The 17,904-nt window shown below is 34.9% G+C and overlaps 1 protein-coding gene, 1 non-coding gene and 1 pseudogene across 2 annotated transcripts; all 3 read right to left on the reverse strand.

Moving 5' to 3' along the window:
* Positions 1–6,920: 6,920 nt before the first annotated feature.
* Positions 6,921–6,992, reverse strand: TRNAH-GUG. The gene has a single exon. It is a non-coding gene; the product is annotated as a tRNA-His (tRNA).
* A 709-nt stretch (positions 6,993–7,701) lies between these two features.
* Positions 7,702–10,321, reverse strand: LOC120127338 (annotated as a pseudogene).
* A 43-nt stretch (positions 10,322–10,364) lies between these two features.
* LOC120127339 lies at positions 10,365–13,462 on the reverse strand. The gene is made up of 8 exons (XM_039145254.1): positions 13,420–13,462; positions 12,342–12,718; positions 12,167–12,269; positions 11,485–12,066; positions 11,196–11,296; positions 11,016–11,105; positions 10,802–10,929; positions 10,365–10,728 (listed from the first exon to the last, which is right to left on the reverse strand). Exons 1-8 carry the CDS (start codon positions 13,460–13,462, stop codon positions 10,584–10,586), a joined length of 1,569 nt encoding a protein of 522 aa, XP_039001185.1. The 3' UTR covers positions 10,365–10,583.
* Between the last annotated feature and the right edge of the window lie 4,442 nt (positions 13,463–17,904).

A 17,904-nucleotide genomic window follows, 5' to 3' on the forward strand; every position in this document is an offset into this window, starting at 1 on the left:
TTTGAGTGCAATTATATATTATTTTTTTTGGATAATTATGATAATCTACATGTTTCATTATATTGATCGACATATTATTCAAGGAAAAATGATATTTGATGTAAAATTAATATAATTAGTATTATTTTAAAATTCAAATTATATAATTGTGTAGTTATAGTTTGTATTGTATGTCATGAATTAATAAGTACATTCGTTAGTCAAATATTTATAAAAGATCATAATTTTTTTATCGAGTTAAACAGATCATAATTTTTATAAAGTAAATATGATCATGTTGACTGATTCGTTTATATTATTAGGTTTTTAATTTTATCAATTATAACATTAGATTTTAATTTTATATTTAATTATATCATTATGTTAAGTTATTAACAAGATGATCATACGATTAATTTTGATTGATATGACCTACATTAAAATATCATTTTGGTATGATTGTATCGATTTTGTGATTGAGTTTCTATATAATTTATTTTTTAGCACTATAGTTCTCAGTCATCATCAATAGCGGTGAGTGAGAGTTGATGAGTCCAATTTTACAACTCGAAGTTGACTTGAAATTTTTTTGAGTCGAGTCAAGTTGAGTTTTCAAGTTTTTATTTAAATTTAATTATAATATTTATAATATTAAGATATTATTTGATTTCAATTTAAATGATTTTTTATGATCATATATAATACATACATATAACAATTAATTCATGTGTATTTTTGATAAAAAAAATACAATACATATATATTTCTTTCATATGTGATATATATATATATCATACATAATTGTGGGATTCAAATTCAAATTTGAAAATTCATCTACTAATTACTAAAATTTTTGAGTTATTCGAGTTGTATTTTATAACTCGATTTGAACTTAATTTTTTTTAGTCTAGTCGAGTTTATGAAATTACAACTCGAAGTCATTTCTACTCAGAAAAATCAATTTTTCGAGTTAAGCTTTGCTCATCCCTAATCATAACAACCAATCATATTGTCTTTCACGACAAATTAATATCAATAATTTTTGTTTCAGTTTTCTATATTCTTATAAGATTAATTTTTTCGTGAAATTCACTCAATCGAAATTGTGCACATCTTTTGATGCACACAATAAAATTAATGATTGTTTCGTTATTTTTGAAACATCAATAGCAAACGAAGAAACTTATTAATACTTTAGTGAATATTTTCTTGGAGAGTAAGAGCGGGAAAACAAAAGAAAGTTTCTTTGGCTTTTATTAATGGCGGTTAGGGTTTTCTATTGATCCCCTTTCATAGAGGAAATTCTTATTTCTCTCCCGCCTAGTATTCCAATACCCCGCTCTTCTAGTTTCCCAAAAGCCATAATTCTTGATTCTCCCCTAAGTCTCTCAATTTTAACTTCTGAGTCCTCAATCTTTAAGATTCCCAGTGGCTATTTTGGGATTCCAGAAATTTTGTAATAGGAGAGCGAGAAGCTACGTTGGGCGCTCAAGAGAAATCTCAAGGCAACTCCAATTCGCTTCAGGTTAGTTCATATCTTGCTGCTCTTATTTGGGCACTATAATCTTTACGTCAGGACTACAGTTGGCGACACCGAGGCTTTCCCGGTGGAAATCAGACTTCACCAGAGGTTGACTCTTAGCCCTTACATCTTCGCCTTGATTATGGACTACATCTTTTTAGCGACACCAGACGGTGTCCCATGATGTATGCTTTTCGCTGACGATATTGTCCTAGTTGCTGAAACAAAAACTGAGCTGAGTAGTAGACTGGCTACCTGGAAGACTACTTTGGAAGAAAAAGGTCTAAGGATCAATATTGAAAATACCGAATATTTATGTTCAAACTTCAGTGGGAACCAAAACGATGAAGATGTAGAAGTATGCATAGAAGGACACGTTCTCCCCTCAAAGGATTGTTTCAAGTACCTAGGGTCTATGATATATAAAGATGGGGTGTAGATGATGACGTTACACACCGTATAAAGGCGGGATGGATAAAGTGGAGGGCTGCTACTGGAGTTTTGTGTGACAAGAAGGTGCCTAAAAAACTTAAGGGAAAATTTTATAGAATGACAATAAGACCAACGCTGCTGTATGAATCAGAATGTTGGGCAATCAAGAAGGATCACGAAAAGAAGATGGAGGTCGCAGAAATGAGAATGCTTCGATGGATATGTGGTAGGACTCTGTGGGACATGACACCAAACTCTGCTATTAGGATGTCCTTGGGGTGGTGTTGATATCCGAAAAATTGAGGGAGGGAAGATTACGGTGGTTTGGACATGTCCTTAGGCGACTACCGTCGGATGCGGTCAGGAGGGTAGAGTCGATTACAGTCGACGGTGCCAGAAGGATTGGACGACCATGGCAGAAGTGGGAAGACTTCTTGAGATCTGATTTGAAGGATTTAGCCCTTACCGAGGACATGACCTCTGATAGGAAAGTATGGAGACTTAAGATCAGGGTAGCCGAGTAGTGCGGGTCGCAAACATAGGGTGTAACATCTCTGTCATCTTTTTAATGCCTTTATAGTAATTTTTCATGACTTCTACTTTATATACGTCTCTGTCTTTAAATTTTAGGAAGTCCTAGAACTAGGTTAGCGGAGTAGTGTTGCCTTAGTTTAGGTGTTAACCCATTTGACTTTATTCCTTCTTGTAACTTGCTATCGTTGACTATTGTGTATCATCTTCTCCAGGTTTATTCTTTTTAATTTTTAGTTGTGTCTTACGTTTTCTGTATATATGCAGAGATTTTTACGCAGAGATTACTCCCCATTACAGACACGCATATGAAGACTGCATATGAAGACTGTTTCAACTTTGTATTTATTTATACATGCATTGCATTTTATCTTTATTATTGTCGGAGGTCTTTCACGGAAGCTTCTCTCAACCTGGTGTTGGGGGCAGCTTACTACCCTATCTCTCCTTACCCCATTGCATACGGGAATAGGGTTTTGTTGTTGTTGTTGACTCTACTTTAGTTGATGACAGAGGATGTGTACTAGACTGTACCGACTTTTTGAAATGAGTATTTATTCATTCCACATGTGTAATGCTTATATTGGTTAGGTTACTAGTTAACTGTGAATTTAGCTTGTTTTGCTAAGTAACTTAAATGTAGTTGTTATTTTCTGGGGAAAAAATCCTATGTGAATATACTAATTTTAGTTTCATATTTTAACTTTATGTTATCTTGGAGTGCCATAGTTCATAATTATTCATTATCATTTTTGTTTGGGGTGGGGGTTTTGAGATCTGAATAGTTTTTTTGGTTGACATTGATATAACATCCAGGTCCAACTTGTGTTAATGAGAGGATGTAGTGATATCATTGCCTACTGAACTATATATTTGTACCATTATCGGCCGGTGTTGTATATTCTGTGAATTCATCACGAGTGTGAGAATTCTATTTAACTATTCTCTTCATTTTTTGGTCAAATGATATCTTGTTATGGGAGAATGGCTCAGACAACAGCTAAAGGTTTAACTTCATGTTGTGGGACTATGCAGTGTTTAACTGATATAATCCTTTAGCACACCAGACCCTTTTTCAGTCTGATGTTTCTTTCTTGAATTTTGCACGAGTCTTCTATTGCGGAAGACGGCTATCGGATTCGTATGATCAACTCATCATCAACTTGAAGTTAAACCTTTAGCTCAACTCATCTTCTTGCTTCTCGACTTCAATCTACCATGTTTGTGACTGCTGCTTTGGCCACGTTCTGTTGATCTCCCTCTCATCGTTGTCATCGTTGTCAATGCCTCTGCTTGTTGCAGATTTACTTATCTGTCTTCCTTGTTCTTGCGTCGATTTTCTTCTTGTAGAACAACAGCTGCAACGTCATCGAAGACTAGACTGGTGACATTACTGTTTGTCAAGTTGATGATGAGTTGATCATATGAATCCGGTAGAATTTGAAGTAGAAGTTCAGCACGTTCTTGTTCTCCTATTTTACAGCTTAAGGATGTAAGCTGAGAAAATAAAGTGTTCAGTGTATTTAAGTGCTCCGTCACTGAAGTAGATTCTGGCATACGGAGAGTGTACAATTTTCTCTTAAGGAAAATTTTATTGTGCAACGATGTGGCCTCGTACAGTTTGGTGAGATGATCCCATATCTCCTTAGCTGTCTTCTTCTCCTCGATACTTGACAATACTTCATTTGCTAATGCTAGATGAAAGTTTGCCATAGCATTTCCGTCCATTTCGATCCATTTGTTGTCGTCTGTGAAATCTACTAGCCTTTCGCTGATAGCTGCTAGACAACCGTCTTTCCTCAGGATGACCTTCATCTTCAATTTCCACAATGAGAAATTTCTCCCATTGAACTTTTCAATATCAAATTTCGTTGCCATTGCTTCGTTTACGGATAGCTCTCACTATTTCACTATCGTGAATAGTTCTCTGGAACCTTCAAAGAATAGGTAATAACTTCTTACTTTCTTATGTTGGAGGATCCACCTTTTAGTGGCAACCACAAAGACAATAAGCAGATATTACACACTCTAATCTAGCTCTGATACCAATTGTTGCGGAAGACGGCTATCGGATAGAGCAAAATCGCAACTGATAATTTGAGAAAATAAAAATGAAGATAAAAAGAGACATAAAATTTACGTGGAAAACCCCTAAAAATTTAGGGTAAAAACCACGGGAAACGGTAGAAGAATTTCACTATGAGAAAATAGGAATTACAACCTCTCTCGATCTACCAAGGAGAAAAACAATGATAATTCTCTCTAGATAAAAAGGAGAAAACAACTCTCAAGAAACTCTCTAAAATCTCTCTAGTATTGGAAGAAAGCTAGAATGCTTTGGGATGATTTTGAAGCTATATGAGCTAGGGTATTTATAGTTGAAACTTAAGGACTAATCTTATAAATACCCTAAATTACAATGACTAAAATTAATTATCCCACTACCCAATTTCAACAAAAATTAGGTGCCTAATTTTTTTACTTTGACAAAGCACCATTTGGTGCCTAAATTATTTGACTTTTAACATCTTCAAACTCTATTCAGCTCATCTCCTTCTTTAAATTCAACAAGTAAAAGTCTATCGTTTGAGTGAGGACTGTAAATGGGATGATCATGGAACTGGGCATGTCACTATTGATTACTTGGAGGTTTGTTCAAATCTTCGATTTGATTCAGATTTTTTTGCTTTGAATCTGGATATACTATATTTTTTACAATAAGTTATTTTGATGAAAATGTCTTCCTCATTATAAATGCATGAACATATTATAATTCAGAGATTAGGAGAGTTGGCTTTGATTGTTTTTGACGAAGAAGACAATGAGACGTTGCTTTTACACCGCCTCGTCTCATCCTTTTTATTAAGGGCAAACTTTCAATTGAATACAAAATTTTATTAAGGATTTTTTGACCCTTTAACCTAGATAGATACAAAAATCTAGAGTTCCCAAATCATTACTCATTTCAAATTGGTCCATAAACTTTTGAACATTTCAATTTCATCCTTAAACTATGACTATCATTCTAAATTAGTCCTCAAACTCTAAACATTCTATTTTCATCCCTAAACTATGAATCTCATTCTAAATTGGTCCTTAAGCTTTTAGATTTTCCAATTTCATCCAAATATGTAATCCATTTCAACCATATTTTAACCAAAATTTTATTTTTTAAAACATATACTAAAATAACTCGGCCTAATGATTTTATTAACAAGAGATGTGATTAGTGTATACGTATAATTTAGGATAAAATTGAAATATTCAAGAAGTTTGGGGATCAATTTAGAATGAAGATTATAGTTTGGGGATGAAAATAAAATGTTCAAAAGTTTGAAGACTAAATTAAAATGATAGTCATAATTTAAGGATGAAATTTAAAATTTTAGAAGTTAAGGGACCATTTCAAAATGAGGGTCATTGTGGACGTATGATGCAATTAACTCAAAAATTAATGAAAGCATGAAACAAGCATTTTTTTCCTCCCTAAATTAGTTCAATATAAAAAAGGGTAAATTATACCATGGTTACTTATGTTTTCGGTTCGTCCGATTTTAGTCACCGATCTAAAAAAAGAGTATTTTTTCCTTACGTTCCCTATTTATTTGATTCTAATTTTTGTGTCGTTAAGTCTAGTTAACCTATTAACGGAAATCTAATAAAAGTGACCGTTTTTATTTTTATATTTTAATTGTCGAGTAAAATTTCTTTTAATGGATTAACGAGAACTAATGATCAAGGAATTAGAAGCAAATAAACTGATAATGTAAGAGATTGAAATTATATATATTTTTTAAATTGATGATCAAGGTCGGATGTACCTAAAACATAAGGAACCACCCGTACAATTTACCTCGTAACAAAGTTTACAAACATGTTGTGAACAAATAAACCTTTTAGAGAATTGTAAGTTATGACAAATGCAACACACAATATGGTAACACAATAAAAACAATTAAAATAACAAAAATTAAAATAGAAAACCCAAAAATGAGTCAAAACATACATAAAACGAATCATTAGCATGCAAAATCTATAAATTTGTAATACTTCAAACATGAAAAATAACATCAATATAAACATATAAAATAATTTTTCTTCTTATTTTCTTTTTTTTTTGTTAAATTTAAAATTGAAATATTTAAAAATACAACATAAATGGCTGTCCCTTGTTCCCATATGTAATGGGGTAAGAGAAAGGTAAGAAAGTTGATTGCCCCCAACACTAGGTTGAGAGCAACTTCTGTAAGAGACCTCCAAATTATGAAATGTCCTCCATGAGACTCGATACCACGACTTAAAAATTAAGAACCTTGTGCTCTACCAACTGAGCTAGATGATCATTTAATTTAAAAATACGACATACAGATATTATATAGGGTAAATAAACAAAGCTCCTATGATTTTTAGTAAACGTAACTGCAAACCAGGAGATCAACTTTGAACTTGAAAAAACTGTGGCTGCTGGGATTCGAGCCCAGGTCTCCACGGCCACAACGTGGAATTCTTACCACTAAACTACAGCCACTTCATTGTTTCTTTACACATAATAATTATAATTATTTATTTCTCTTGTTTTGACATAGTCTAACTTTGCCATGGTCATGAGTGTCTTGTAGTGTGTGTATAGTGGCTTTATAAAAATAACACACATTATATGTTTCCCGTCTCATTTTGCACATACTTGACATGGTTCTTGCTCTCATAAACCAGTAGTGAGGGCAACAAGGAACCGGAATGCGGGGTTGTAGTGGTACCGAAACCGTGGTGGAGCCACCAATGCTGGCAGAGGAGGGAGTATAACTGGAAAACTCTCAGGGTGATGGTCCGGCTTGCTGTCCACATGCAGAAACATATGGTTTGCTGCTCCCGCACTTGCACTTACCATGTTGGCCGCAGCCATTGGCTAAATCTAAATGGTGTTCTTGAGTGGCGGCATTGTGGACACCTTGAGCGGCACCCCAGCTAGCTCCTTCAACGGCGGCCAAAGGGTAAACCCGGAACCGATCGGCTACACGGTGCAGCCTATTTATTCCGTATTCTACTGGACAACGGGTTCCGGGTATATGTTTGAACAAGTATATTTAAATTTTTCTAAGTTTTGAAATCGTATTTTCGTACTCATTTTTTATATATACAAAAGAAATGGATATCAAATACTTAAAAAAATAAATTAAGAAGTCTAAGGTAACACATTCAAAACAGTAAAAGCATAGAGCTTGTTGTTTCCACAAAATTTCAGAAAGGACATTCATAAGCAAAGATCATGAGATAAAACTATACCACTACACTCACTGCGGCTGCCGATGATTGATGAAGATCATGACTTTCTTACTTCAAACAGTTGAACGGAAGCATCAAAGATTAGAGACGTTAATCTGTCGGTTTATAGAAATTTCCAAACCGAAATCGAATGCATCGGCGTTCCCTTCCAACCGATGAGTAGGCTTTTCCTGTTCATATAGAGTGTAAAGCAAGTCCCACAGGAAAGACTTTTGAGAATAAGGTCTACCTGGTACCTGGATAGCATGCTTAATTCCGCCTCCTCCATCCCGTATCGAACGAAGAACGCTCCCCAAACATCGAACTTCACGTGCCGGACCTTCCTTTCGTCGCCTTCACTCACTATCATGTTCCGAATCCCCTCTCCAAAGAACACTGATTCTATGATCTCTCTGCTTTTAATATCATGTTTCATGCAAGTCGCGAGGCAATCGAAGTATGCACTGAAGAAAAACGGTACTTCGATGAAACTGTTCGCGAAGATTGGCGAGTTATGGTTGGCTTCGATTTCGGTTACCACCATTAAACAAGGATTCATAACTCTGAGTACCCTCATTATATTTTTGATCCGGTTCGGCATCACGAGCATTCTTCGGAAAGCGAATGCCGCATATGCCACAATGGACTCTTCAGCATCGATTTCAAAGAGATCTTCTTTAAGATCTAACATATCCGAGACAATAACAACCTTTAAGGCAAAGGGTATTCCTAAGCTTTGAGCAAAACCCGACAGCCTCTTGCCGGTGCCCTCAACGTACGCCTTTGCTTCAGTTGAAACGGCAGTTATTTTCAGGAGTTCCAGACGGCATTCGTGTCGTCGAGATGCAAGAGCTTGCATCAAGATAGTCCAATGAACACCATGCCTTATTTCAAGATCAATTATGTGAACCTTACATTTTCCACAATGGCCTGGATCCCTGCAAATTGTGCAACCTTAACAAAAGGAAGTTCTTGATGGCATGCCAGTACAGTCGGGTTCATGGACTTCATCGCCTCATCGGTATTAAAATACAGTCTCAACTTTGAACCCTCTTTCGATCTTCTCTCGAAGCACCTCGGTGAAATAATAGACTACTAGCTGAACCGGATTTCCGGTTTTCGACGACATGTAATCGCATTGTTTCATCAATCTGCTAGCACTTTCATTTTGTTGGTACCCTATTTTCTCCCCGATGGCTAGAAGAAGCACAGCAAGCTCGACATCTCTTGTCTTCAGGTCTGACAATCCCGAAAAACAAACATTAGAAGGATGATCAAACATGGAGATTCCATCAACAGTTTGGCCACATGACTTTATAAAAATCTCTCCAGCAATCCTCGTGATTTCTTCAGTCAAAAAATTCCGGTTTTCATCATCCCGAGCATCGGATACTGTTTCATAATCATCGGTTCTTTCCCCATGCAAACGTTTGAGTTCATTGCCATAGCTGTTCAGCAATCCAAAGGAAGATAAACAACGAGGCTGCTGTCTTCCCTTCTTTGTCCCATCAATATCCTCACCAACTCCATTGTTGATCCGACTGAGCTCCGCGGTTTCATTGAAACATGCCGGAATCAACGGAGATCGAGCATTGAAACTCACTCCATCAAGAACTCCATAACCCCTAAAATTCTGTTGCTGCTGCTGCAGTCCTTGTTTCGAGAAACTGAAACCTGTGGCAGCCATTGATTCATCTCCATAGAATTCATAATCAGAAGCCACTGATTCATCGCCATTAAAGCTCTCAAATCCTTTATCGGAAGAACTTAGCTTATCTGGAGCTGCATAAACATAAATTCATCCCAAGAATACATCATTTCCCATGGCAGACAGCAATGGAATCTAAGAGATCCCTCAATGAAACTATATAGAAAGCATTCAACAATTTCAACTATTTCTGTATGATGCATACGAGAAGATATTTTATGAACAACAAGCAATATTTTAGTATATTGTTCAACGAAAGAGTCTTATTGATGTTTCCAAGGTGGCCTGCACCATTGATGGAAATCAACCACATTTACTTGAATGCCACTAAGGTATCCGAGTTCAAACTATGTTACTCCAACTCGAGTATGAGTAAATTTCTTTTTTTTTTCTTTTCTGAAATACGACCGATACGGACGTTTCGGACATAAGTGATTTAAAAAATTGAGGTGTTGTAGTATTTATGTCACAATCTACCTGATATCGTCTTGTCGGGAAAGTAATGAATCAGACAATTGCATGGTTACAAGCACAAAGAAAAACATAAATGGCAAGCAAACAAGAAACAAAAAATATCAAATAGCTTTGAAAAATCATAAAGTAAACTTCGAAAAGGACATGAAAATGAGAACTTCGAAAAGGACATGAAAATGAGATCTTACAATGCAGCCTGCAACAAAGACTGGAGCTTTGAGATTGACAACCAAGCAATTGACTTACGTTTTGTCCTATGTAAATATTTCCATTGCCATCTCTCTTTTTTTAATGTATTAATGGAGGAAAATCAACTATTAGCTTAGTCATCAACTTGGGTCTTTTCCCCAATGATGATGGTGTCACAACTAGTTTTTTAAAATCATTAAAATTTTACCATCACAAAGCTCCATAAAGATCTTGTTCTTGACATAATTGGGATTTTAAATGGTGGGGTTTCTGTTACTGTGGTTAGGTAAATGAATACATCGTCCTCGAACAGACGAGTTCGAAATGAATACAATAGCAACAATGAGGGCGAGAGAGCTTGGTCACTCGATACGAGCTCGAACATTAGAAGTGACAAATGACATTTCAATGGTCACCTTCAATTCTCATCTCAAATAATACAATGGAACCATTTCCGCATCATCAGTGAAATCAAAGGGAGACATCTCAACATGCAGTCGAAGGTTGAGCCCTTGCCTGTATTGCTTTGTAGCAAGCAAGACTGCATAATGGAAGCTTCGACTTGGAATCTCGATACTTGTATGTGTTTGTACAATTTGGACCGGCACATTTTTCTCGGGGCGGTGGATAACTAGAGGGAAAAGAAATGCATAAATAACATGAAATTACTATAAAAGCATAGGCAGATGGATTCATAAGAGTACCTTGATGGTGCTGAATTGAATAGCTGAGGTAGACCGATATCTTCAGAAAATGTAACTGTTGTTCCACCAGGACCCATAACCCATCTCACTGTGTTTGATGCAAGAGTTTCGGATTTGGTAGCTTTTCCCTGCATTAATGACAGCATCAAAATGAATGAAAATAATGCTACAAAGCACACAGAATGATGCATGATACCTAATAAGGGTCACAAACCTGTGCCAATTCATCCCGCTGCTGCTTCATCTTATCCTCCTTTTTCTTTCTTGCGGAATCCTGACCGAGTATTTTTCTGATTGCCTCAGCCTAAGACAAATTCAAAGACCTACTGAATACCATTTCTCGAATGATCATGGAGCAACAGTAAAATGAGTCAAAAGAAATAGTGGGGAAAACCTCAGCATCACGAGCTGCTTTCTCGGACTGCATTCTACGTCTCTGTGCAGCCTCGGTCTTCTTCAACTGTAGCTCCACTTCAGAAAGTTTCTCCTTTTGTTCTATAATCAACAGTCATTATTAAAACAATCAATTTCGTGATCTTCAGCATTTAAAGCTCAAATATACTTTAAACACATTGAGGCTGAATTACCGATCCAAGTTATTAAAAAGGAGTTAAGTGAAAGGATTAAAGTAGGGGAAAGAACAAAGGGATGTAAACATAGGAGTGAGTGAGGGAATTGCTAACTTTTAGGTGGTGCAGGAGGTAAACCATCGGGGAACTCAACAAGACCAGCACCTGGACCAGATATTAGATCTTTCCCAGACTGAAGCGCACCAGTACGAGTAACGAGAGTTGATTCGGTTCTTCCATCCACGAACAAATCAACTGATCCCCTTCCCAGGCCCAGCTTCTTCCTTTTAGATCCAGGCTCATCATCAGATTCCCACTCGTCCTCTTCCACATAATCTCTATCCTCAAGAACAGCACCCTCTCTCCTATTTATCTCATCCTCTTCATCTCTATGATTCGAGAGACCGTTTGAAGTATTCAGTCTCCCTAGATAACGGATTTCCTCGTCGTCATCATCATCATCACTATTTTTGCCCACATCCAAGACACGCCTCTTAGGAACCCGCTTGCTCTTACGAGTTGGCTCAGTTCTGTCAGTTTCATTCTCAAGTGCCTTTCCCCTAGATGAATGCCCCTTTCCACAACCCGAGCCACTTCTGGATAAATCCTTCCATTGAACTCCATATCCTTCTCCCTTATCAGAAAGATGGGAGCCTTTCTTGCCCTGCAGTGATTGTTTATGCAACAAATCATCAGCTCACAAAAAGCTAGATTGCATCCCGAAGAACAAATGAGACACAATAAATTTACACACACAGACACGTGCGTATATACGACAAAAATAAGGTAAAATGACAATGAGACAAGATCAAAGACTTATTTTCCAAAACCTGTCCAAGAAACCTCTTCCCATTGCAATGACGAATGGAATAGAGAAGGATCAATTTCACACCAGATTCCTGATCATGACAAATAAATTCTATACAAACAATATAATCAGGCAGTGCTGTGCTCGAATTAGATGGAAATACCAGGAAAATGGACCTTTCTCTGGCTTGAGCAACTTCGGAGAAATCGGAATACTTAGTTAAGCTAGGGTTGCCGTCAAAGGCATGATCAGCGGTGGAGTTAGTGTGAATCGTACGCGTAACCCCACCAAGTTTGAGCTTAAGTTTCAGCTTACTCTCACTTCCAAAACCATTAGAGCCGTTCTTAAAATTTTGCTCTTCACTGCCACTACAACCTATGGTTGAAGTTGGCGATGACATTAAAACATGATTATACGTGAATGTCGGTAAAGTAACACGTGGACGACGTAACATGCCACTCCTCTTCTTCTTCATGGCACAGCTCACGACAGCTAACGACGACCCGACAAAGCTTTCCATAACAGCCAGGGAATCCAAGTCTTAAGCAGCAAATGAAACAAGTAAGCTCAAAAAAGACATTGAAAAACAATTAAGAAAGCAAATCCAAACAACAAAAGAAATTCAATAATCATGTTCACAATAAATTTTAAAAAAAGAACAAATTTTTTAGCAGATGTTAAATCCCATACTTCTTTAGCCAACTTGGTCCTTTACAAGTCGAAATCAATATTAATATAGTAGAAAATTTCTCATTACTAGGAAAATCAACCACACCCAAGTTTTAAAAAACACAATCCTAAATGTCTCCATTTCATATTTACCTACTAAGGAAAAGTTAAATAAAAAAACTAAAAACTAATAGTCACTTTGAAGCTCAAAATCTTCAATGATAAGGCAAAGACTGATTAAAAAAGGCTGCATTTTCACCCTAAAATCTACAACTTGGAGCTTAACAAAAGATATAATTTCCCAGAAACTAGCTTCAAAGTATACACATTTGAAATATCAAAAGCAATAAAAATCGAAGCTTGCTACCAGATTTTCCAAGTAAACAAACAAAGGGTAAGAAAACCGACAAAGAAGAAAATGAATAAAGAAAATGCAAACACTTACCCAATTACAAGAACTGAAAAGGAGAGGTGGACCCTTTACAGAGGGAGGGGATTTGTCAAATTTTCCTTTGCCTTTGTGTTTTGAAGAAAATTTGGGTTTGAGAAAGAGCAGAGGGTTTAGCTCTTACAGGAATGGCTTTGGTAAAGGATACTGTAAGCAGGAATTTCCATTTTTCCGCTCCGTTTTTATTTTCAATTTATTTCTTTCGCTCCTAAACCGTGGGCTTGGACCCACTTTTCTTTTGTTTGTTCATTTATTATTATTTGTTTATTTACCGGTCGACGGTGACGGGCATCGACAATCAAAGATAGATCAAGAGAAAACGAGTGAGATAATCGTCCCTAAAATTTTAATACTATTAAATACTTTAAAATTTTTTTATGTATTTTTATTGAAAAATTATTTTTTTCTATAATTTTATAAATTCAAGTTTAATCTTTAGAATTTTAATTCAAGTTCATCCCCTAACATAAAATTTTGTATTTATTCCTGACGACAATTAATGATAACCAACGACAATGAAGAGATATGGTTAACTACGTATATTTTATTTGGATTTAATGTCAAATTAATAATTTATATAAAGTTTAAGAGTTAAATTAATATTTTATGTAAATTTTAAAGTAAAATTGATATTATATTTAAAAATCACTAGTAAAGTTAAATTTTAAGGTAAATTACTCAAATGACCACTTAACTGTGGGGTTGATGTCGATATGACCATCATATTTTTTATTTTGATAATATAATCACATAATTATTTAAGTGGTTTTAATGTAGGCACATGCTGTTACAAAACGAATGACATAATTGATGTGGACAGAGATTGACTTAGACAAAGGCGATAGCCCCCTAAAAATTTTAAATTATCATATATTTTAGATTTTTATGTATTTTCTTTTTAAAAAAATATTTTCTCCTCCTGAAATTTTATAAGTTCAAGTTCACTCTTAACATAAAATCTACCTCCGTTCCTTTATGTGGGCCTCTAACTCATCGTCAGTCAATAAAAACCATATTAACTACATCTTTGTTTTGTAATGATATGTGGCTACATTGAAACTACTTAATAATTATGTGGTCATGTTGTTAAAATTGAAAGTGTAAGACCCTTAAACCGATACGAGTAACTTGATTCGATTTGAGGTGTCACATTAGGGCCACCGGAGCGACCCACAATAAAAATCTAGGAGAAATTCATTTTTTAAAACATGTAAAATCATAAAATAATTTATAAATAAAATACAAGTTCAGAAAACCATTTATATATTACAAACAGAATTAAAATCATACAAGTTCTAAACTCCGTATAAAATCAAATATGACCTACATGCCCCTAATTACGCTTGTACCGTACTCTACAAGCCAAGCTAAATGAACTCATTACTGAAGTCGATAGTTGTACTTGATCGATTCTTTTAACCTGAAATGATAAGTAAAAGAGTGAGCTTTGGGGAGCTCAGTAATACATACCTACCAGGTGATGCTGAAGGACATGCAAATAAATGACAAACATAAAAATTTTCTCATTGATTCAAGCATCTACATGTTTTCGTGATGAGCTGAGGTTCCACTGATATTTCTTCACGTATCAGACAAGTAACTTATAGCTCATAGGAAATATTTAGAAGATCAGGTTCAGAGATTGAAACATACGTCTAGTAAGTTCTTTCAAAACTAGAATAAAATGTAATTATAATTTTAAAACAGTAGTAGTTATTTCAGTAAAACATGTTTGTAAAATCACTGTAGTACCCTCCATCCAAATACTCAATGTGAAATTCCCCAGGACATCATCTATAAGGCCTCACCCTAGACTTCTAGGATCTAGGAGTCAAATATGAATGACCAGAATATAAAGGATTTACTAGCTAGCTGAACCTCAGAGACTCTAGAATCCTACCCAATCAATACCCCAATAAAATAGTTTCAGATAGAACCAATAATATCAGAAAACAGAAATCAGAATTTGGGTTTTTATTTAAAATACAGAGTTTCCATCCAACCGTACACCAAATGCAGTACTCGATAACAGGCTTCCATAAGGACTTACCCTAGACCTCTATGATCTAGGAGTCTAATATAATGATCAGAACAGAAAAGATTTACCAGCTAGTTGAACCTCAGAGTCTCCAACACCTACCCAGATAATACCCTAATAAAACAAATCATATATCAAATAATAATACCAGAAATCAGGTGCTAATTGTACCTTGTGTCATAAATAAAAACTAGATATCAGAAATCATACTTTATATAAATCAGATAAAACATTTTTTTCAATAGGAACATATTAGAGAATCCATATATTTTTCGAAAGCGCTTGGAAATTATCAGGAATAGAAAGTATGAACTTACACAAAATTGATCAGATTTCAGGATCGATGTCCCTATTAAAAGGGTTTAATTACTATCAGATCTAAACAAATATTCATAGATTGATGCTTTAGGACTATTTAGGATTTCAGGTGTATCAGAAAGATATTTAGGAACTTTTACATCAGAATAAATTAAGATTTCAGATATAACCAGAGCGATTCCATTATTTAGGCCATCAATGATATTTCAGACACTTTGATTTCTAGTATATTCTTAGCAACTTAATCCAATAAAAGTGAAATAATTATTTATGGTATTCAAGATTCATGTTGATTTATCAGGATATCAGGTCAACTTGAGTTGAACAAATCCCAACACTGCTATACCTGACAACCACTCGAATCAATACACTTCAAGAATATTCACACTTTAATACTGACATCACTAGTCGATCTGATCAACTTCGGAACCATCATTGAACGAATATTGAGGAACTGTACGTATTTCAATTGTATTTGTTTTATTTATATATTGCAACAGTCTCCAAGATGACCTACGTACTTGTGTATTTTCCATAACCTTTAGGGGTTGTTAAAATATTTAATACTTCACTAGTAATTTCAAAACTTATTTACAAACATTTCCTTAAACCATGTCATTAGGGTATTTGGGTCATTTCAATACTCAGGGTTATTATAGTCATTATATTTCGATTTAGTCTTATCATATAATTCAACCATTTCGAACTATTCAGACACAACTAATATGTTTGTTGGTTTAGTCTTCAGGCGTTTGCTTAGGAACATAACTCTAAGTATGCTTTCTAGGGCTATTTTCCACTTTGGGCATAATTCTCGTCTTTTTACATTATAAGGGTATTTTCGTAATTTTACCTAGCAGGAGTATTTACATAATTTCTTTTCCAAGTATTTCTGACATTTTACCTTTTTATAGAAGTAATCAGAATTTATGGATTCTTAGGTTACTTGAATTACCAATTAACCAATGAACTTGAAATTATTTCTCGTTAATCTTCTAGTTCCTTATACGAGTCTATCAAGTCTTATTCAATTTACCGCCTTTATACCGTATTCAGTATTAGTTTCAAAAACTCTTAATAAGCACGAGACCGATCATTTTCATTCATGAAATTATCAATTATCGACGAGTAAGATAAAGAATTCAAAAGGTAGTAAAGTATTACCTCGATTTTTGAGCCACACTAATCGACCAATTAAATCCATTTGGTCTCCCTTGAACTTAAATTCAACTCCCTAAAAAGTCTCGGATACATAGCAAAACAAATTACGTCAGAAATGGAACTTAATTAGGAAAACTATTCGAATCAAAAATTAAAATGCTGAAAAAACAACTTACCGGGTTTGAATTTGGCGAAACAAACTTCGAATTCGGACTAAAGACGTCGAAAAATATAAAATAGGCATTTTTTCAGAAAAATTAACTTTTTGGTCAAAGTCAAAGTTAATGGGTCTGGTCAACAGTTAACGGGTCAATGGTCGAATCAACGGGTCAACAGGTTGACTTGATCAACTCGGTCTGAATTGACTCAACTTCTAGAGGAATCAATTGACTCAACTGGACTTGAAGCCCACACGTACTGGTGGTTTGTGGCGGTGCGTGCAATTAGCAATAAAGACGACTCGACCTTGGAGTTTTGGCTTAGAGAAGTACGATTATCATATAGGAGAATGTACTAACCAGACGCCCTATGACAGTCGACTAACCGATCTATCCAGAAGGACTCGACTCAACCTATGATCTGATACTACTAAATGTAACAACTTAAGACTGATACGGGTGACCCGATTCGATCTGATATATCACATTAGGGCCACCAGAGCGACCTTAACATTTAACTAAACATTCACTTTGATCCTTATTATTTTTTGGAGCACCCTCAATATGTTATTTTAGAGTAAACGACCTCTATTTTGAAACATTAACCATTTCTTTAGTAATCCATCTATGAAGAGTTTTTTTTGGTCCAAAAAATAAAATGTTAAAGAGCTAAAATACTCCAAAAAATAAAATAAAATAAAAATAATAATTTTAATAAAATGTTAATTTTAACATTATACCTTTAAATTTAATGTCGATCAAATTGAATAGATCAAATTATAAAAAACATTAAGATTCATCTTTTATAATTATGGGTCAAATTATAAATTATGTTAGCATAAATAATTAAATTTATTATTATATAAGTATTAAGAGTTAAAATTATTATTTTTATTATTATTATTTTAAATAGTTTGATTATAAGATAATATAT

Source organism: Hibiscus syriacus, unplaced genomic scaffold (assembly GCF_006381635.1).
Source record: "Hibiscus syriacus cultivar Baekdansim isolate YM2019G1 unplaced genomic scaffold, ASM638163v2 tig00110467_pilon, whole genome shotgun sequence".
Classification (NCBI taxonomy): domain Eukaryota; kingdom Viridiplantae; phylum Streptophyta; class Magnoliopsida; order Malvales; family Malvaceae; genus Hibiscus; species Hibiscus syriacus.

Bases quoted from the DNA above. Each gene is read 5' to 3' on its own strand.
- LOC120127339 (XM_039145254.1), bottom strand. From the start codon at position 13,462: ATGGAAATTCCTGCTTACAGTATCCTTTACCAAAGCCATTCCT. The intron at 12,270-12,341 runs GTATTTCCATCT...TGTCATGATCAG, and splicing joins GAGAAAGGTCCATTTTCCTG to GAATCTGGTGTGAAATTGAT. The intron at 10,729-10,801 runs GTACTCTTATGA...TTTTCCCTCTAG, and splicing joins TTCAATTCAGCACCATCAAG to TTATCCACCGCCCCGAGAAA.